Here is a 22,375-nt window from a genome sequence, read left to right as displayed (position 1 = left end):
CCAGATAAAGAAACAGATCTTAAAAGGTGTAAAGAAAACTTTGTTTAATAGCATTTTGTCTGGGAAGGAATCACTTTTCAATAGCTGTGGGTGTAAAATCTACAGTTTTTATTGTTTTGTCTTTATGGTACCCAATTCTCTATTGTTTATCTGAATGATTGCTGTCTGGTTCTTTGATTGTTTCATAACTAGGTGTGAAATATTTAAATCAATTAAGGTGGTTGGGTATGATTGGTCAAAGAATTATTTGCAATATGTTAGGATTGGTCAAATAATTATTTTGTAATATGATTGGTTAAGGTATAGCTAAGCAGGACACAAGTTTCACTATAAAAACTGGGGTTCAAGAGGGAGACCAGCTAGAAGAAGAAGAAAGGGGAACAAGCAGAATAAGACGGAAAGACCTGAAGGACGAAGAAGAAGAATCTATCTACAAGACACTGCCTACGATCAAAGCAGCTAGAATCCTCTGCATGACTGTGACGTACAAAGACCAGAATCCAGATGAGACTGACCTTGCCTGGCCAACAGGGAAAGTCTGCCTGCCTTATCAGGATTGGTGAGCATAGCATTGTATGCTTAGCATGTGTACTAAGTTTGGTGATGGTAATGAATAGAGGTTAAAGTTATTATTGTATAAGACTCTCTCACTGGTAAAAGATCCTGCAAACCCACAGTAGAATACACCTGGAGCCCTACAACTTTGGGAAAGGGTGTGGGTACTTATATTAACCAGCTTAGTTTCACCCCAAGCCCTACGAATTGGTTACGGGTTACCCTGAGCTCTAGAGTGTGCATTGGGTAAGGGTAAGTGCTTTTCCCTCAGAGCCCTGTGGACTGGGAAAGGGTGGGGTGCCCTAGTGTGTGGGTAACAGTGGTGGTCATGACCTGAGCACTGCCTAAGGACCCAGCGGTCAGAGGCCTATGATCCCTCACGGTCTTATTTCTTTTTTAAAAACACAATGCAATTCATTCATATTAATACAATTATCATTAATGAAATCATGACAAAGAAAAGCAAACATACACTATTGTTCACTTCTTCCTTCCTCTCCTCCCCCAGTAGATAAAATATACTAGTCACAGATGAAACTGAACAATGCTAGCTCCAATTCCAATAGAGATTGGGCTCATTGTTTTTAATTCCATCATGTTATATCACAAGTGCATTAGTCCACCCATGTGACACCAAATTTTAGTGGATTTTCCTCCATTTTGTTACTAAGGTAAAGTAAAATTCTTCATTAGAGCTGTGTTTGACAATTCTTTTGCCTGGTTTCAGTAAACTGGAGGTGTGATCAAGTTTCTATTTTCTGAGTGGTGAACACTTAGCTATTAATAGCCATGTCAGTACCTATGGCTTGACTTTAGCAGCAGCTAACTTCTTTGGGGGATGTGGGTGCTCAGCATCTCTGAAAAAAGCCACAGACTTGGTTTCCTAACTATGGGCCAGATTTTTAAAGATATTTAGATGCCTAAAGAAGCAGATAGGAACCTAGTGGGATTTTTGAAAAGCACCTAAGCACTTAACTCCCAGTATAGCTATACCAGCGGTTCATATACACCCCTCCTCCCCTTCCTTTCCTTTCCCCACCCCCGGTTTGGATACACATATTCCGGTAAAGAAAAGAGTTTTTTTGCTTTAATTTTTCCAAGTGACGTAGACTAAACTGAAAAAGGCACTCAGACCAGAATAAGAGTGTCCACATAAGGTGTTATACCAGCAGTACTATATTGGTTTAAATTCATGCCTTAGACCAGTATAGCTTTCCCATATAGAAATGTAGAGAAAATAAAATAAAATCTTACATCTTTTTAAATCAATGTCCAATTACTGACCCCATTTTTGGTCAGGATAACCTAAGACCATCTCTCCCTATGCATCTCAGAGATCTCTTTGTCCTGCTAGGGCCTGCTCTTCAGGCCATTGTTGCAGGTCACCTCCCCTCTGTTAGAGTTCATTATCATATCCAAATGAGATGACATCACTATTTCCAGTAGGCCCAGTTTCACCATTTTGAGAAATGAAGTCTATCTTCCCCATACAATGATTACTGGCCCCCTTGTTATTATAACATTTCCCTTTCTAGCTCTGGGAAGGTCTCCCCACTTTTCTGGCAAGTCCAGCATTTCAAAGATCACTTTGATTTTCTCTGTCAAGGAGACTGAATTCGGATTAGCAGGTCCATTGTTCTTGGCTATAGGCATGAGTTCACATTCTCCATTTGTATCCTGTTTTGATATTAGCTCCTCAAAGAGGCTAATTGTATTTTCTTTAGTCTAAATCTCTCTTACCCATTTCCCCTTACGAGGAAAGATCCCCAAAACCCTATGCCACAGATGGTTTTGTATTTAAAGAACAGGGCTTGGCATCAAGCTTTCCTGTGTGACGTTGGGCAAGTCACTTAACCTTTCTGTAGAATGGGGATAATAGCTACTGTACTAAACCAGTGAACCAAAAAAACCCAAGACTTCAAACAATCTATAAAATATTATTCAGAAACTGCATTTATAAAGGGCCAAATTCTATTCTCACAGACACTAATCACCACTGGAATCAATCACAATTCATATATGTAACTGAGGCCTAATTTGGCCTCCTCTCTCTTACCCTTTTGAGTGGAATACACAATAAAGTAATCACTAGTTGTTGGCAGCCTCCTGATAGCGATCAAGTTATAAGTACAATCAGCGTCCTCAGATTTGTGCTCTATTTCTTCAACTCCTTGGTCTTCTTTTCCTGTTTTCAGGAGAACGAAATATGTTTAAACATACCTTAATATGACTGCCCGGTGCCAAATGATTTCCAAGTGACTTGCATGTATGGGATTCTGTTTATACAATTGTTTCTCTTATAGAAAAGCTACAAGGTATCTCAGAATGTTTTCCCATCCTTGCACTCCCACCTAAATCTACTGCAGGAATGCAGAAATGGTGGTAATGGAGTTAGGTAACTAGTTGGATTATTAGATAGCAGAGTTGAGGAACCTTTCTGAGTAAAGTACATTTTATTAAAAAATATTGGTTTTTATCAAAATAAAAAATTCTCATTTTTGTTTTAAACGCAAAATTAGAAAATGAATAACAGGCTGCTTCTTTTTTTTTTTTTTGATTTCAGTTTTTTGGTTTGTTATTTTTCCTTCGTCCCCCCCTCCCCCCTTCTTTTTGTCCATTATCCCTGCCCCGATCCAGTGGCAAACTGGATAATGGGAAGAAGAAGAAAAAAGGGGTAGAAGAAAAAAATCAAAAATCAAAAACATTGAAAATAATCATTTTGAAACCAAAACAATTGATGAAAAATTTCACTAAAATTTTGAATAAACAAAAATTATGTATCTCAGTAACCTGAATAATTAAAACAACTCTTTAATTTCAATTGTGATTTCAATTTAAATTCATTTGTAATGATTATTTAATGTATTTTATTCACCAGCTCTAGCAGAGTCTCAATGTCTGGAAGAAACTGGCTGTCCGGGGATTGGCTTATGGGGATAACAATCCCTAAAGTTATGCAAATAGCAACAGCTCAAGGGTGCAAACAACCATGGATCTCAGCTGATGTTTGACTTGCATTAAAACCTGAAGTTGCTCTGAACTGGGGAGGATTCAGGTTTTGGTTGCATCTTTCCCATAGCCGCACAAAATGCCATGAAAGAGCCTGCTCTCGGGTGCTTTCTATCTCCGTTTTGGAGATCTGTGAAGTTCAGATGATTAGTATAAGTTTCAGGTAGGTACCCAAACTTTTAGGCGCTTGTCTGAACCGACTAGGACCCTATGAGATCTGCCTATTGGAATCCTGACTCCTCTTTGGCCCCCAGCCCTTTGTTTTAATAATTAAGGAACATAATACACTGCCATTTTTACCAGGAGACTATTTCAGAAATACACTGAAGAAATAATATCAATTGTGATAAAACTGTACTTGTGAAATATTGGATCTTGTGTATAGCAAATCCCTACAAGCATTTTACCAGTGAAATCAGACTTATGTGACTATTCAAGGGACTGAAAAAAATCAATTGTTAAACGCAGCTGTTCTTTCTAAGAAGATGGAGCAGATTGGTACTCAATACCCTTAGGGATACTTTGGGGCAAACTGTTAAGACAGGAAATTGCCCAATAAGAACAGGTATCAGCTGAAGTCAGCCCTCATGTACAGGCTCATGGACAGGAATTCCGGATCTCAGGGCAGAACAGTCCCGCCCCACCCCGCCACTTCCACCCCGCTCCACCTCAGGCCCTGCCCCCTCCCCTGCTCAGCCCACTCGCTGTCGTGTCCCTCCCACCCCCATCGCTCGGTCCCCCTTCTCTCTTCCACATTCCCCCTTCCCCCAGGCAGTGAGCGACAGCTGGGAGGAGCTGAGCCAGGGGCAAGAGAGGAAAGAAGGGACACATGCAGTGAGCGACAGCGGGGCGGGGTTAAGCAGGGAGGAGGGATGTGGCTGCGGGGAGGTCAAGGGGGAAAGGGGCGTGTGGAAGAGAGGAGGGGGCCAAGCGGGGAGGTGGGCTGGTGGGAAGGGACACGGCGCTGAGTGGGGCAGGAGTGGGACCTAGTGGGGGTGGACTGTGGGCAAGGGCCGTGGCGGAAGAGGTGGGATGGGGAGCTAGCCTTTCTGAGGGGAAGCTTTCATCCTGCCACCCAGGGCCCAGGCCCCTGGGCAATTGCCCCCTTTGCCCACCCCTGTCAGCGGGCCTGCTCATGTACTTTTTCCTATGGGGAAGGGGTTTGTCATCAGCTTCCCAGTCAGAGCCCTGAGGAGTGCCTCGTTTTCCACTACATAAGTTTTGCTAACTTTGAGGCCTCTGTCACCCCCATCATTCTGCTGCATTAAGAGGATGGGGTTAGATTCCTTTGGGTGCTTTGTAAAAGAGGGTCCCTAACTGGTCCAGTGTCATTGTGTAGTAACATGAGGCACCGCAGCCCCCTCTGGGTGGAACACCTGGTTTCTGTGGTACTTTTAACACTCCCTGCTTTGAGAGTGAGAGACCAGAATTGGGACTGAATCCAGCTCTCCAACGCTGACATAACAGTACAGAGACCTGCATGAGGTCACTGGGCTAGACCTAATAATGCATATTGTAGACACTTTATAGAGACCTGAAATGAAACCTACATAAAAAGAGGCTGAAATTCAATACTGCTTCTGCAAACACCCATATTTAATGTCCTGCTCACCTCCTCTGCATGCCTGAATGATAAAGATCCTAGGTTTTTCTTGGAGCTTTGGGCATTCTATATTGTTGAATAATGCAAATATATCATCGAGATTAACTGTGTCACCATCTTTCCCCTGAATGAGGCCATGACTCCTTCCATGACTCATAAGAGTGATGAGGCAGCAGCTAATTTCGTCTTCGGATTGATTGATCTGATCCCGGAAGTTTTCCAATGCTGGCAATATATCCTGTTACAAATGGCCATGTTAGATGCGGTGATCAAAATAATCCATTCTCAAAAGAGATTGTTTATTAACAACTGAAATAACAATAAAGCTAAAAGATCAAATTAATTATCCATAACAAGTATTTTTAAAGCCAGTACTACACCTTGCATTATCATCAACTGTACATAGAGGGGCCATGACTGGGGCTCCTAGATGCACTGTAGCACAAACGAATAATAATAGCTAATAAAAACCTGTGGTATGACAGCTCTTCCCCCACAGCCTTGTGATTTAGATTTCTGCCCTTCCTCATTTAGAGCTCAAACCAGCAAGGTACTTAAGCATATGCCTAAAATTAGGCATGTAAATAAATTTCATTGAAATCAATGGTACTAATCACATGCTTAAAGTCTGGCACTTTCTTATGCATTGTAACAGAGTTACTGTATTGGTGGGTGAGTGGGTTTTTCTGAGCACATCAACAGACAGCTGCTGTGTGTGTGGTTCCTCCAAGGGAAGTAACTCTGGCAGACAGCTGTGGGGTGAATGTGCTTCCTGTCTTGGGGAGAAACAAAACTGTTTGGTCAGCAGCACCAGTGGCAGCAGGGGAGTTCCCTCTCTCCCTCTTCCATTAATAAGCAGATGTTCTGTGTGCCTGTGTCATTATTCCAGGGACTCTGCCTGTTTGTGGTCCCGGACGGTACCCTGCTGAATTACTTCTGATACCACTCACTTCATTGTAAATGAGGAGTAACCCTACTGAGGTCAGTAGGGTCATATTAATGTAAAGCTACTGTAAGTTGTAAGATGCATAGGTGTCCAGCATGCCATGAAAAACATGTTAACAACTACAATTCTCACTCTGACCTTCTGTCTGCAGCAACTAAGTCTGCCACCAATTGCCTAATGCATATTCCAAACCTTTAACTCCCTTTTGGAGCTAAAGACAATAAAAATCAATATGCCCATCACCAGAAGCTGCACTAGCTACAGGAAAGCTTGGCAGCTGTCTGTGGCAGATTTCTGGACAGTTGCCTGCAATGGCAGATTTGGTCTGGCCACCCCTCTGTCATGACAGAGAGGAGACAGGCCAAATTTGAATGGTGTTGCGACTCTGTGCACCAGGTCAAAATGTTACTCACTCAAATTTGGCCCAGCCATCTTGCTGTCATAACACCAGTGGCTCTGCCAAACCTGAGTGACTCTGTGACCCCATGCTTTATGTTGCAACACTACTTTCCCCAAATCTGAGTGGTGTAGAGGGCAGCACACTGAAGTATTGTCTAAGGCACAGATTGCTTTGAGTGGCCTCTGCCCACCTTACTAGGTAGGACATCTTTTCTGGGAAACATTAACTAAACTAAAGTTAAAATACACAATTCCCAGGAAAGGAAAACTCTAATGCTTGATAACCAATTTTCCAAACATTGTCAGTATTTCAAACCAAAGACTCTTATAATTTATTTGTGGATAAAACTTCCTTTGCTCTTAGTTTAGCTAAAGGGTACTTCTACCAGTGCCAGACAGGAATACCTTTTCCTTTTCCTGTGCCAAATGCCCTACTGTCTTCTATAAGGCTATTCTACCCTAAAAGCACTACAGCGGCACAACTGCAGCTACACCACTATAGTGTTGTAGACACTTATTATGAATTCTTCCGTGGACCAAGCAGTATCAGCACTGGGCATAGGTTAACTTAGCTTAACTACATCGCACAAGGTGAAAACCTTTTCACAGCCCTAGGCAATGTAGTGTAGACCAGCTGTAAGTTAACTGAGGGTCAGCAGGTAGAATATGCTGTGTGACCCAGAAAGAGATGAAAGCAGAGGAGAAACCTAACTGTCGATAGTGGGGGGAGAGGGGGGGCACAATTTAAAGGTGGGGGAACACATAATCTGCTGCCCACCCATTGGTCTTTTACATGTGTATCCTCCCCCAGCTTCCCCTCTTACTGTCCCCTCCCTGATGTGTCCCTTCACCTCCCCATCCCCAGCCCTGATGCTCCTCCATAAATACCCAGCAGGGCACATCCTGATCCCAGCACAAGCCCACGGCCTCTGCCTACTCCATGCAGCCACCGCTATCTACCTTGTGTGCACACTCTCACACCACTCCCTCAGCAGCCCAACGCTTCCATCACACACCCACTACTCCATACCCCCAAACCCGCACACACCAGCTGCACCTCCTCCCATCCACACCACAAATACACACCCAATTGTCCCCTCACCGCCACGCACTCTCTCATTCTCCTCCCGCCACCAAATGCACCACACGCCACTCCACCCCAAAACACACAGGCACACAAGTGTGCACACACCACTGCTAGCCTCATCCCACCATGCCAGGACAAGGACAGCCCCGCAAATGCACCGCTGCTATGCACCTCACACACGCTCCCCACAGGGGCCGCCCGCAGGCCACCCACTCTGAATTGCTCACAGCTCCCGGTTTTCATCAGAGCTCAGGCCTCCCTGGGGATGCGGCTGTCCCGCACTCGACCTGCCGTCTGCGCTCTCTGAGATACCCAGGACTCGTGCCACACAGGCCCTGCCCTTTGCCCATGCACGCCCATTGTTAATGCTGCAGTTGCATAGTGGAGTTCCTTCAGAACACCTGGTGAATACCATCTGGTCCTGGTGACTTATTACTGTTCAATTTCTTAATTTGTTCCAAACCCTCTTTTATTGATTCCTCAATCTGGGACAGTTCCTCAGATTTGTCACATAAAAGGAATGGCTCAGATGTGGGAAGACCGATGCAAAGAATTCATTTAGTTTTTCCTCAGTTGCCTTGTCTTCCCTGAATGCTCCTTTAGCACCTCAATGGCTCCACTGGTTGTTTGGGAGGCTTCCTGCTTCTGATGTACTTGGTCCTCTTACTATTCTTTTTAATTTGGGGTATACATTTAATTTGAGCCTTTATTGTGATGTTTTTAAAAAGTTTCAATGCAGCTTGCAGGCATTTCATTCTTGTGATGGTTCCTTTTAATTTCCTTGTAACTAGCCTCTTCATTTTTGCGTAGATCCTCTTTCTGAAGTTAAATGCTACTGTGGTGGGCTTCTTTGATATTTTCTCCCTCACAGGGATGTTAAATTTAATTTATATTATGGTCACTATTACTGAGCAGTTCAGCTATATTCATCTCTTGGTCAGATCCTGTGTTTCACTTATGACTAAATCAAGAAATCCTTCTCCCCTTGTGGGTTCCAGGATTAGCTGTTCCAAGAAGCAGTCATTAATGTTGTCTAGAAACGTTTAATTCTGAATCCCATCCTGAGGTGACATGTACCCAGTCAATATGGGGGTAGTTGAAATCCCCCGTTATTACTGAGTTTTCTGTTTCTGTAGCCTCTGTAATCTCCTGGCACATTTCTCAGTCACCATCACCATCTTGGTCAGGTGGTTGGTAGTATATTCCTATTGCTATACTCTTTATTATTCAAGCATGGAATTTTTATCCCTAAAGATTCTATGGTACAGTTTGAGATTCAAGACTTTTAGTATATTTGATTCTATGCTTTCTTCACATATAGCACTACTCCCCCACCAGTATAACCTATTTTGTCATTCCTGTATATTTTGTACCCTGGTCTTACTGTGTGCCATTGATTATCATTGTTCCACCAAGTTTCTGTGATGCCTATTTTATCAATAGCCTTATTTACTAACAGGCACTTAAGCTCACCCATCTTAGTATTTAGACTTCTAGCATTTGTATACACGCACTTATAACACATTTTATATTTTAGTTGTCTGCCTTCATGAGATGTGTTTGAATGGGACTCTTTTTTATCATTTGACTGTTTCTCTTCAGTTCCTACCTGTACTTTATCAACATTTTCCTCTCCTCTTTACTAAGATATAGAAAATCCCCATTGATAGATCTCCCCATGGGATGTCTGTCCAAATCATATGCTCCCATACCTGTCCGTTTTCCCCCAACCCTTGCTTTTAAAAATTTGTATATGACCTTTTTAATTTTACACGCCTGCAGCCTGGTTCCATTTTGGTTTAGGTGGAGCCCATTCTTCTTGTATAGGTTTCTCCTTTCTGAAAAGGTTCCCCAGTTCCTAATAAATCTAGAACCCTTCTACCTACACCATTGGCTCATCCATGCATTGAGACCCTGCAGTTCTTATAAATTTCTTACAGTCTACTAATCTACTGACATGGTCTGTACATTCTCTGATTACAGTTAATACCTTCCACTTCACATCTTTCAGAGCTTATCATGGGCTGTAAGACATTACATTGGAGGAACAAGACAGATAATTCACATACAGAGGGGTGTCTATCTGATTCATAAGGCAAACAAATGTACAGTGTCTAATTTGGGGTGAAAGATAATATATTGGACTTCTTGGGGGGTCAGAAAGTTTGACTTCTGAAACTTGCATCCAGAGCAAGTGTGAAAAATCTGGGTAGGGGCTAGGGGGTAATAGGTGCCTATATAAGAAAAAGCTCCAAATATTGGAACTGTCTCTATAAAATTGGGGCATCTGGTCACCCTAATCCAGAGGCGATGTGTGGGGGTCATGTGCCCCCTCATATTTCTGCCAGGGTTCACACCAGAACGTGGTCAGCAGCAGCATTTTGGCACAGGAGCTGCTTCCAGCCACAGGGGTGTGGGAGGGAAAAGGGCTGACCTGGCCTGTGTCTTTGCAGAGCTCATCCCTTCCCTCCCCTCCTCCCCTTGTGGCAGAAAGCAGCTGCCCTCCCTTTCCGCCCACACAGTGCTGAAAGGCAGCTAACACCTCCAGGCTGCTGCTGGCCACCGTTATAACCCAGCCGCCTCCTGTCCCCTGGCTACAGCGTGGCCAGAAAGGAGTTAAGCCCCAAAGAGGCACTGTACACTGGGACTCAAGGGAACTTGACTGCAGGGGCTTCCGTGGAGCCTGGCCAGAGGAGGCTCAGCAAGGGAGGGCACCAAGGGGACAGAGCAGCCCCGCACTCCTTGGGGCCAGGACTCGTGGCAGCGGAGGTGGGGTATGAAGAGGAAGCTAAACCCCTGCCCGAGGGCTGCTGCAGAGTGGGATGGAAATCGTTCCCCCCCCACCACCACTTCAGCACTTATCTGAGGGCGGAGAGGCTCCGCCTGCTGGTGCTGCAGGGCCTCTGGGGGGCTTTGGCCTACACAGGGCTCGGCTCCTTCTGGGCAGCACCCAGTGCAGGAGGGTCTTGGGGTTTCCTTGGGGCACCAGCCCGACCAGAGGCAGGGGAGAAGGAAGGAGCCAGGTCAGCTGCAGGTGAACTGAGCGCTCTTGTCGGGGGCTGGTTTCCACCCTGCCTCCCCCAGGGCCTGGCAAAGAAAGTGAGGGTGGAGGAGTAATCTCCCATTTAAATCAGCTTCTGTACCAGATTACTGGAAAATAGATAATGTGACACCAATTTTTATAAAAGGCTCTAGCGGCGATCCTGGCAATTATAGGCCAGTAGGCTCAACTTCAGTACCAGGCAGATTGGTTGAAACTATAGTAAAGAACAGAATTATCAGGCACATAGATGAATACAATTTGTCGGAGAAGAGTCAACATAGCTTTTGTAAAGGGAAATCATGCCTCACCAATCTACTAGAATTCTTTGAGGGAAGTCAACAAACACAGACAAGGGTGATCCTGTGAATGCAATGCATATGGACTTTCAGAAAGCCTTTGACAAGGTCCCTCACCAAAGGCTATTAAGCAAAATAAGCAGTCATGGGATAAGAGGGAAGGTCCTCTCATAGATCAGTAACTGGTTAAAAGACAGGAAACAGAGGGTAGGAATAAATGGCCAGTTTTCAGACTGGAGAGAGGTAAATAGCGGGGTCTCCCAAGGATCTGTATTGGGACTGGTATTCAACATATTCATAAATGATCTGGTAAAGGGGGGTAAACAGGGAGGTGGCAACATTTGCAGATCACACAAAATTACTCAAAATAGTGAAGTCCAAAGCAGACTGTGAAGAGTCACAAAGGGATCTCACAAAACTGGGTGTAGCAAGGTGCTGTGGCCTTCCTGGGGGCCTGGGCCAGAGGAAGGGCCGCGACCCCCCTGCTGCTGGATCAGGACACTGCAGGCCACAGATTCCAGGAGCAGAGGGGTGGGGCCAGGACAGGAAGGGGAAGTAGAAAAGGCCGGCCTAGCAGCTCAACCTGGGGGAAGCTGCTGCCAGAAAAGGATGTGCTTTCTCTGAGGCTGTGGCCTGGGTCTGACTCAGACCCTGGCCCTGTGATTGTGCAGCGCAAGCCCTCTGCTGACTGGAGCCTCAAGGGCCTGCTAGAGCTGTTGGGCCCTACTGACTGGGAAGAGTTACCGGAGGCTGCTGACTGGTGGGAACCCCCTAAGGCCAGCCCTGACTTAGAGGAGCTGCCCGTTGCCTGGGATCCGCCAGAGCCCTGTATGCTGGAGGACCCACCAGGACTCTGTGACCTGGAGGAGCTGCCATCTGCTGATGGCCCCAAGGAGTTCCTGGACGTGTTGCTGGTGAGGGACTTGTGGGACTCCTGTGGTCTGTCTATCCTGGGGAAACTGAGGCAGACCCCTAGCTCCTGGTTTCAGGGTGGGAAGAAGTAGCCCAGGGGCAGCTGATCACAGTTTGGCTGAGCTTGTGGTCGCACCAGTGTCAGCGCGTTGTGGCTGGAGCACCGCTGACCCAGTGGCAGAACTCCTTGCCACTGGTAGGGCCCTGGGCTGGGATGCAGTGGAGTTGGATGGGCCTGCGTCCCCCTTCCCTGGCCACCCCGGGTGTGCTTGTCTCCTCTGGGTCTGCCACTGCAGAGGATTGTGAGTATTGTGCACCGAGCATTGTGCCTACAGACTGCTTTGCCAGCCCCGCCTGCCCCGCCCAGCCGGAGGGGGACTGCAGGCTAAAGATTCGTGAAACCTGCTGACTTTCTCCTTGGATCAAGGCACTGTGGCCTTCCTTGGAGCCTGGGAGCGATGCCCCTGCTGGGCTGGGCTGAGCTGCCAGCCTTCACTGGGTGATTGGGCAACAGAATGGCAGATGAAATTTTGTGTTGCTAAATACAAAGTAATGCATATTGGAAAACATAATTCCAATTATACTTTCAAAATTAAATGGATGTTTTCAGAGAACTATCCATGATAACTCCAAGATCTTTCTTGAGTGGGTAACAGTTAATTTAATTTAATGTGCAGCAGCAGTCAAAAAAGCTAACAGAATGTTAGGAAACATTAGGAAAAGACTGGATAATACAGAAAATATCATAATGCCACTATATAAATCCATGGTACACCCACACCTTGAATACTGCATGCAGTTCTGGTCTCCCCATCTCAAATATATTAAAAATGGAAAAGTTACAGAGATGGGCAACAAAAATGATTAAGTGTATGGAACAGCTCCCATATGAGGAAGGATTAAAAGGATTGGGACCGGGAAAAGAGACAATTAAGGGAGGAATCTGATGGAAGCCTGTAAAATCATGAATGCTATGGAGAAAGTGAATAAGAAGTATTATTTACCCCTTCCCACAACACAAGAACTAGGGGTCATCCAATGAAATTAATAAGCCGCAGGTTTAAAACAAACAAAAGGAAGTACTTCTTCACACAACACATTGTCAACCTGTGCAACTCCTTGCCAGGGGATGTTGTGAAGATCAAAACTATAACTGGGTCCAAAAAAGAATTAGACAAGTTCATGGAGGATAGGTCCATCAATGGCTATTAGCCAAGATGATCAGGGATGCAAACCCATGCTCTGGGTATCCCCAAACCAATGACTGCTAGATGATGGGAATGGATGACAGGGGATGGATCACTTGATTGCCTGTTTCGTTCATTCACTTTGAAGCCTCTGGCACTGGCCACTGTTGGAAGAGAGGATAGTGGGCTAGATGGACCACTGGTCTGACCCAGTATAGCCATTCTGATGTCCTTATGTTGTAGCTTTTCTTCTGAAATTATTGCTGCACTATAGAATTAGTATGAGTTGTAGGACACAAGAAGGGAAAAAAGGAATTTTGGAAGATATAAACAACTAACCATGTATGATGAAAATCCCATCCCTGACTGCAAAGGAGGGTTAATCAGAAACTTGATGCTCAATTAGCCACTCCCTGTTACATCTGGGTTGGCTGTTAAGATTGAAAGGGTATTTTAAAAAGGGGGAAGTCCAGCAGCTGGGGGGATTAAGGGGAAGGGGAGAGGAAGAAAGAAAGAAAGAAAGAAAGAGAAAAAAGATAAGAAGTAGAGCAAACAGGTTAGGAGCCTGACTGATGTCTGAACTCCTGAGTAAGAGGAAGAATGTGCCAGCCTTGGTCAGTGAGGCTGTCTGAGATACAGAAGCCTAGGGTGGAGATCTTCCTGTGAGGAAGAGGTGGTTGGCTGGGCTGAAGGTTTGATAATTGTCAGATTGTTGTTGGATTTTTCTTAAAAGACTCTGAGGCCCTGGAAGGAGTTGGAGTTTGTAAAGTGCTCTGACCAGAGGACCACATCTCTCCTATGACTGAAAGAGGCCAAATGCTGGGGAAACTGATGTTATGGGCAGCAAAATCTGATGGTAACAGTTTCTGGCACTACAAAACTCCTGATAAGAAAAGGATTGAAGAAATGTGCGTTATGCTGATGCCATCTACTGGGTATCAATGGAAACAGAAGAGAAACAGCTGAAATCTGAACCCTCAGTTGGCCAACATTCAAAAGAAAATCAGAGGACTGCCCTTCTCCAACAGACCCTGAAACAGGATATATAAACTGGGTCACCTTGTGGGACCCCAGAGTTTTGCTTAACTCCTTCAAACAGCCTCTTTTCACCCAGGGTTACAGGAAGAAGAACTTACTGAACTTACAAATTGGCTACAGAATCCAGACATGCTATTGGACCCTGACCAGCTTCATGAACAGGTCTCGCCTCCTCTAAGATTACAGGACAGAAAAGTGGTGATTTCACCTCAGAGATTCTATTGCTCTTTCTGATCTTGAATATAAATAACTGAAAGTTACCTGACTCTACATTCTTTAGTGAGACCTCAAGTAACTATATTTTGCATATTAACTAACTATTGCTATAAGCATGCTCTCCTTTGTACACCACGTGCACTGGTTTGAGATTTAAAACCATAATTTATGCAATTTCTTTTTAATATTTAAACTTTCATGCAAATCAAGTCAAACAGCAGGAACTCTTAAAAGTATCTTTAAGACAAGTTCATCCTTACTCCTTTGAGAAATATGGGAAGAGCAGTTAAGTGTTAGAGGTAATAAAGAAATGATTGATGATCATAAGTAAGTAATTAGAAATGTTGGTGGTTGGTACACTTATGAGATAACTGTTGAATCTCAACCTTTGTCTGTGACAGTTGCTTGCAAGACTTTATTTTTGTGTTTAGTACATGCCTTAGAGCACTGTCTGTGTCTACACTTGATTGATGAACTGCTGATTGTATACACACGTGGTTCTGGGTGAATTACCAAAATCTTGATTGGTTAAGAGCATCGTGTGTCCTGATTTGAGAAATACTGTCCAAAGGAAAAGCTGGCATGAAAAGAACCTTGCATTAAAATTAAGAAGTAATGTTCCCTGGACTCAATAAAAAGGAGTTATCCTAACTAGAGTCCATTCCAATTTTGGCTATAAAACTTACCAAATTGGCAATTTTAGTTTGTTTGATTTCATCTTTAAAATTTAACATAAAAATTGATCCTCCAGGCCCACTTGCAAAGTGAGATCATCATCATCAGCCCTGTAAGGATTTGTGACTCTAAACATCTATAGTTAAACAATATACTTGATATTGTTCATCTAAAATATATCAAGGAATTACAGGTTTTGATACAAAGCAGACAAAGATCTTGGCATTTATATTTTTTTCCTGATAAGCACTCTCAAGTCTCAGTTAATTCCTCTCAAATGAGGAAATGATGGGAGCAATGGCAAAGGAAGAGAGTTTTGAAGGGTAACTGATTCCTCGGAACATGTACTTTGTTTAATTTAAAAATGTTCCAGAATGAGGATATGGTGATGGAAAACCCATAAGCCCTTTTGCCCCAAAATAAAGAGGTTCTGAGAAGTTTGCATAATTACAAGTTTACAGGAGTGCATAACCATTTGACATTTTTCTTCCACTAATCTGATTTTAATAAACTCTTCAAAAGCAGAGTCCTGAGACTATTTAGAAGTCAGTTCTGCAACTATGTACTCAGAATTATCCTATTCCCCTGAAGTCCATGGCAAAATTCTGATTGACTTGAATGGGAGCAAGAGTGGGTGGGCTCATTTGTAAATAGGGTTTATAGATTAGTCTTTGTACCCTTGCATTTTAATACCAGGAATGAACTGAATTCTAAAATGCAAAGCATTTCCTTTTGCATATGCAGATTTTATGGTGCTGTATCACTGGATCTAAGCAGAAAGGAAACCGAGGTGAGAAATTATAACTTTAGAATGTAAATGCACAATATGAAAGCTGTCAAGCTCTTTACTTTATATACTACATTTTGAGTGTTCAATGCGGTCTATACTGGCACCTTTAAAATTCAAATACATTTGTTTTCTTAAATTCATAGATTTTCAACATTATATCGTACAAAAACTTTGCAGCAAGTTGGTGCAACGATATTTTAGAAATTATTCACATTACCTCTGGCAAACAGAAGTAACAGGGTTGGGTGAAATTCTGCTCTCCGTTACACAGCTGCAACTGCCATTTAAGTCAATAGGGTTGCACAATTAAGCGAAGGTAGAATGTGACCCAAATATTGTACTTGATTTTATCATTTTAGGAAACACACTAAGAAATTATGGCAGTAAAAGGGCCAATTTCAGCAATGCTGTAATGACCGCATTATCAAGATCTCCCTGGCTAACAGCTCACTGGAAAGTGTATAAGTCCGTTGAACTACAACCCAGCAGGTCTGTGGAGCCTGAGACAACTAGCATGTAGAGCCACATCCAGAGAGCACTGTGGAGAATATGTGCTGCAGCAAGTACCACCCAAAGAGTGCCTGAGTGACAGCACGCTGTAACCCTGACTGACCAAATGCCCTATTTAATCCTAGAGGGTGGCCTGTGTGGGTAACCATGCAGATTCCTCACCTACTGTGACTGCACCTTACTATTTGATCTTTGGTCTCCAACCTCAGCCTGACTCTGACACTGACTTTTGCCTCCTGATTCCAGCCTCATAACTACCTCTGGTCTCCATCCCTGGCCTAACTCTGGCTTATTGATCTTTGCACTGGTGATTACTCTGATCCCTGTTCATTAACTACCGCCTCCTAGCCATTCTTGACTGGTGGACAGCAGCCCAGCTGTAACTGCTAGGCCAGACTGCCTATGCCTCAATCCCTTACAAAGATCATGACGTCTAAAGATTAGCCCTTCCACAAAAAGGCTATCAAAGGTAGGGGAAAAGCCTCATAGTCTAACAATGCACAGCAGACTGGCAAAAAGGGGTGAAAGAGGAAGAAAGGAAAAAACACTCCCATTATACCCTTCTAAAAATTTTCTTTTTAGCGCAGCTAGTCTCAAATCAAACCTGGAATCAGTTATTTTCCACAGCCGCAATCATTCAGGGAGGTTACTCCAGCCAGCCTAGAGCAATACATCTGCAGGTAAAGAGACTGAGTATCCCCAGCATTTGGATTTGCTGGGTATTAAAGGAGAAGAACTCAGTGGCAGAAGTTCTACTGCCAGCCAGGGTGCTGAAGTTTTAAACACATCTGCATTAGGCTGTTCCTTTCCCTGGGAAGATCAGTCTGCCAGGGATCTGCATCCATAGCTTCAGATACTTCAGTTAACTCAAGTCCTATCTATAAAAAATAATCAATACTTCTGGAAAGGTGGTGGGGAAATATCAGTACTGTATGATGTTTAGAAAATGTCTGCTTCAATACGACTTCAAATAGCACCACGTGAGCCCTCCTTGGGGCTGTGGGAGGCATTCCATTTGAAGCTATCTGCTTGGTATGGTATAATTTTAAAGACTTACCTGCCCATCTGGATCTATGCACTGTCCAGAAGGTGTTTCAAACTGGTACGTATCAAACCACTTATTCATTATTTTAATATCCTTTTCTGCACCACGCCTGCCAGTTGTCACACACATCATAAAAGCCACCCGGTTTTTGCTCATGTCATATGTATCCTGCTAATTCAAAATGTTACATTCAAATGGTTGAACAAACAATGGTCTGTAGCTTAACTGAACAACTTCATTCTAACAGTATGTTCTTCTACATGAAATGTAAATGACTGAGGGCCTGTTTCTGCAGCTACTGTGCAAAGCGCAATCCCACTGACTGTATGTAGCATGTGGCACATGGAGCATCTGTAGGAATAGGCTTCTATAGCCTTGTCTAGAACATCAAACCAATGTGTGGCTAACAGCAGGCAGCGGCAGTTGGTACAGATAAACCAGTGATAAAAATGGTTTAATCGCAGTTACAGAGGGGACCAAATTAATTTCAGCACTATTCTGGAGCGTGGTCCAGACCTTCCCTTAGCAGATTCTGCTCCTTCTTACACTAGCAAAAATCAAGATTAATTAAGTCAATAGAGTCACAAGGTGTAAAATGTACAAGTGAGAAGAGAATTGGGCCCAATTTTTTAGAGATTTTTCTAAGATGAATAATGGCATGTTAAATATATGTTGAGGGATTTCAGTTCAAGTTATTTCTGGATTTCAGGTAACAAACAAAATAAACTACTTAACATTATCCCTGAATATTAAACCATTCAGGGATAGTTGCAAAACATAAATTAGTCACAAGAGAGAGCTGACATTACAGGCCTGATTCATAAAAGAGAGAAAAGATGGATTTTTTTCATTTCTCAAGTTAACCAAATAATTCTTAGACTTTTGGTTGATACATGAAATTAGATAAACAGATGTTCCTATTCCTGGAAAAATTCTGCTCTCTATTACACCTCTACAACCCCTAGAAGTCCAGCACAATCTGACACGATGTTTCAAATTGCCATTGACTTCAACAGGGCCAGGATTTCACCTCAAGTCCATATCTGTATTATAGAACAATTCCATATCTATAAAATGCTAGTTTTCTACAACTCTATCAAAATGTGTTTATCAGTAAAATTACTAGTAATTTGCTGAAAGTACTTTGTGCTATTGCTATACCTGAGTTCTAAGGCCCTGATCCATAGAGGTACCTATGCTCCCACTGAAGTCAATGGAGGTTAGAAGCCTAAATACCTTTGTAGATTTGGGCCTGAGAGCTCCACGATTGTATCACCTCTCATTCTTTGTATGTTAGAATTTAATAAAGTTGACAGGTATATTTCCAGCACTCGTGTTAGGTGTAGGTATAGCTTCCTTTACTTTTGTATGTGACACTGATTTGCTTCCATGCTTTTCAAATTCTCTCAAGATATTCTCCTGTTCCAGAAGCAGTATTCCAGGCCAGCTCTCTTCATGATAATGCCAGATACTGGGTCAAGGGAGAAGAGAGGGGCCAGTGGCTCCATAATCATCCAGATTCACTAGCCATAATCCCTCTCATACACGAAGAACAGGGAAAGCAATCACTACTATTGTCCATGGGCTATAGTTACAGCCATGGAACAGCTAATGGCCCAATCCTGGAAACATCCCTTCACATAGGGTTTACAACCATGAATAATCCCATTGATTTTGATGGGGTTACTCATGGTAGTACCCTACCGCTAGTTGTGTTTACAGGATGGGCCTGCAGAACATTCTCTGTGCACCGAGGGGAACAGCCCATCCCCTAATCCGAGTGGAAATGGAATTTTGGAAATTCTGCTTTGTCAGGCTTTACACAGGCCACAGTATAGCAGGGTTAAGCAAATGATCAAATATCATCTTTATCAACCTGAGAACTGCATGATGATTCAGGGAAATGCAAATATTTACAAATATCAGGCCTATTCTGCTCTCTGTCATACAAGGGCAGCTCCTGTTGAAGTCCAGGGAAGTAACACCTAGAAAACCGGGAGGAGAATTTGGCTCAGGGGCTTCACAGGTGTTGAACTGTTCTCAGAAAACTGAAAAATAAATACAATTACCAATTTGTCATAGTAACTTTGCTCAGTTCTTCTGTTAAAACTTGTATCACTTGTCGGCTGCACAGGTTGTTGTTCACCAGTTCTCAGTACAGCAGCTGTGTGTGTATTTAAAAACAAATAATTTACAAGTGCAGCTCAGATGATGGGTGAAGCTTTTTGTATGACTCTTATTAGTATCTGCTTTTCCTAATTTTTTTGTAAGTCACAATTGACACATTGTCTCTATAGCAGTTTTCATAGTCCAAACCAGATTCAGAATCCCTCTCCCTGATACTAAATGCGCACATCACTGCAGGCCCAGGAGTATGCTGAGTTAAGCCTGCATCTGAACTAGGCTTTTTTTGTCAAGTTTCTCACTATTGCTCCAGCTCCACCCCTCGTGGCAACAGTGAATTAGCACTAGGACTTAAGGCAGCTGTTAGTGTATTAAGCATAGTGTTATCTAAGCCTATTCTGATCAAGTCTACTTGACACCATGGTTAAATACTGCTACCGCCTTATTTACACCAGTTCTCCTACTGTTGCTACTACCATGGAAACTGAAATGGTGGCACCACCAATAGGAAATCTCTGGTCAAAGAGGCCTAGGCGGGAGAAGCCCAAGAGAACCATGGCTCATACACTGGGAACTTGCTGTGCTGAACTTTACCTCAACTGGAAATTAACTTTTAATTCTTTATCTAGTGTTTTATTATTCTGTATTTAAGTTACTTGTGTTCAGGGACTGATTTGAAAAGGAAGACTGTTCCCTTCCCTTTAAATACGTTAATAAAAATAGGAAGAGCACTGCAGAGGAGTCTTCCTCTTTTTAAATGTTTAACATTCAAACCCTATCTGTATTGTACTGCGCTGTTTGTAAATTGAGATACAATCACCTTTTTCATTCCATCTCACCTTTGTAACATTACCTACATTCTGCCATTTTATACAATTAACTACAGGAGTGAACTGTCTCTGTTCTCAAAACTTGGAAAAAGTCATTTAAAATCAAACAGGGCTACAGAAATACTTAACTAGTATCAAACTGTGATTTGACCACAATCTCTTCAGAACCTTTAATATATATCTCACTAACAAACTTATTGTTCTACGCTTAAAACTTTGTCTGCATGGATTACGAGTTTTACTTAAGCAATATTCTCCTTGAAGGAAAGAGTAATTTTGTTTGGGTCAGAACTATATAAAAAGTGAGGACAGCAAGTTTATTTTTTATTGGCTAGCAGCTCTCAACCTGCCAAGTTATGTTACATTACCCTTGATTATAGAAATAAAACTGGAATAACCTTTTGATTCTAGTTCTTGTGTTGCTGTGAACTACTTTGTCTTTGCTGTCTTATGCAGTGGTGGTGTAGCTGTATCGGTCCCAGGATGGTAGAGAGAGACAAGGTGGGTGAGGTAATATCCTGAAGAAGAACTCTGACTACGCTTGAAACCTTGTATCTCAGCAACAGAAATTGGTCCAATAAGATATTACCTCACCCACCTTGTCTCTCTAGATTACTGTCTTAGTCAAATTAAATGTATCTTTACAGTCTATTTCTGGGACCTTCTTTTTGTGTAAGTTTTCAGTTTAGTTTTTCACATACGAAAGGAAAGTTATAATATTGGGGTTGACAAAATAAATATCCAGCCTGTGCACAGTCTTTCTTATATTTCTTATTAACAAATATCTGCACATGAATCTTGCTCAGTTTACACATTTGGTGTGAAATCCTGCTCCCATTGAAATCGGGGAGTTTTGCCATCATTTTCAATGGGAACAGCATTCCACCTGTGGTTTACATAATTCGCTTGGTTAGATGTCCTAGTTTTCAACATGCATGGTTGATACACCCGCAGGCACTGACACTGGCTTTGAAGCTGTAAGCTGAGGCCACCATCCACATATAATACATAGGGGCTGTGCCTGCAGGAAACAAATCAGAGTTTAGGAGGGCTACCTTGACAGAGGAATATAATTCGGGAGAGTGGCTAGGAGAATGGGAACATGAATTAGTGGAACTTTATCTCCAGCACAGCAGTAGATACTCAAACACGGCTGGATTTCCTATTTTAACAAATCTCACGTTTTTGGCTCACTTCGCTCATGCTTTGAAACAAAGCGTCCTTCTTTCCGCTGCCTAGTCTAATTCTTCCATAAAACCAGAGTCCTGCCAGGACAGGGGTAGCTGGATAGCTCCCCCCGGCTGTTTAAACCCAGATCCCTCTTTTGTGGCTAGGGGCTGAAAGCTGTTATTTGCTAACAGCCCCCACGGACTAAATGGGGGGGGGGGGAGTCTCTTTCCCCACCGCCTTCACGGACAATGGGCCAGAACGCTGTAACCGGGAGGGCAAGGGAGGAACTGGGCAGGCTCCAGCCCTCCATAACTCCCGTCCACAGCTGCGGGGGCGCAAGGAGGAAGCGCCAACCCACCTCACGGCCGCCCCAGGGGCGGCCGCGGGCTCCCAGCCCCATTCACTAGCCCGAGTCAGCCGAGAGAGCACCGTGGGTGTGAGCTGTCTAGGCAGGGGGGAGGATTCCCGACTCCTGTCTAGCTACAAGAGGCCGGGGAGGGGGCCAAGCCCCGTTCAGCGCCCCGCAGCCTCTAGGGGGCGGCCGGCGGCCCTACAGCCCAAACCTCCCCGCCCCTTTCACGCTCCGCTCTTGTCAGCTGCCCTTACCTGGCGTTGCTGCTGCCAGCCCCGCATCCGCCCTTTCCTGCCCGGCCAGCGCCTCGCCCAGCTCGCGGCAGCCCATCTCGCGGAGTAAGTCTCGCAGCACCTCCACCGCCCGGCCCGCGTAGCGCTGCACCAGCCGCGCCGCCAGCGCCGAGCGCCCCTGCGCGCCTTGGAGCTCAGCCGGCGCCAGCAGGTAGAACGCGCAGCGCCGCAGCTGCTCCTCGCTCAGCGGCTCCAAGGCGGCGAGGACCAGGCTTTCCATCCCTCGCGTGGCCGGGCTGCCCGCCATCCGCCACCCAGCTCCCGCTCGCTCTGGCCAGCTGCAGGTGTGGGGCAG

General features: G+C 44.0%; 1 protein-coding gene and 1 long non-coding RNA gene across 2 annotated transcripts in view; one reads left to right on the top strand and one right to left on the bottom strand.

Moving 5' to 3' along the window:
- The window catches only part of LOC137161542 (caspase-14-like), a 26,581-nt gene extending 4,206 nt beyond the window's left edge, over nt 1-22,375 (bottom strand). The window contains exons 1-5 of the mRNA XM_067560879.1: nt 22,042-22,375; nt 19,381-19,475; nt 17,324-17,479; nt 5,177-5,405; nt 2,612-2,740 (exon numbers count right to left, since the gene is read on the bottom strand). Of these exons, the coding sequence (XP_067416980.1) occupies nt 2,612-2,740; nt 5,177-5,405; nt 17,324-17,479; nt 19,381-19,475; nt 22,042-22,327 (895 nt within the window). The 5' untranslated portion in view covers nt 22,328-22,375. The remainder of the gene's footprint in view (nt 1-2,611; nt 2,741-5,176; nt 5,406-17,323; nt 17,480-19,380; nt 19,476-22,041) is intronic.
- On the top strand, nt 13,539-16,752 carry LOC137161543 (uncharacterized). The gene is made up of 2 exons (XR_010922115.1): nt 13,539-15,756; nt 16,116-16,752. It is a non-coding gene; the product is annotated as an uncharacterized lncRNA (long non-coding RNA).

The sequence above is a fragment of the Emydura macquarii genome, unplaced genomic scaffold (assembly GCF_026122565.2).
Source record: "Emydura macquarii macquarii isolate MOO-44397 ecotype Brisbane River unplaced genomic scaffold, CSIRO-AGI_Emac_v2 contig_2321, whole genome shotgun sequence".
NCBI lineage: Eukaryota > Metazoa > Chordata > Testudines > Chelidae > Emydura > Emydura macquarii.
Note: the sequence above shows the minus strand (reverse complement) of the source record. Positions and strands in the feature narration are given on the sequence as shown.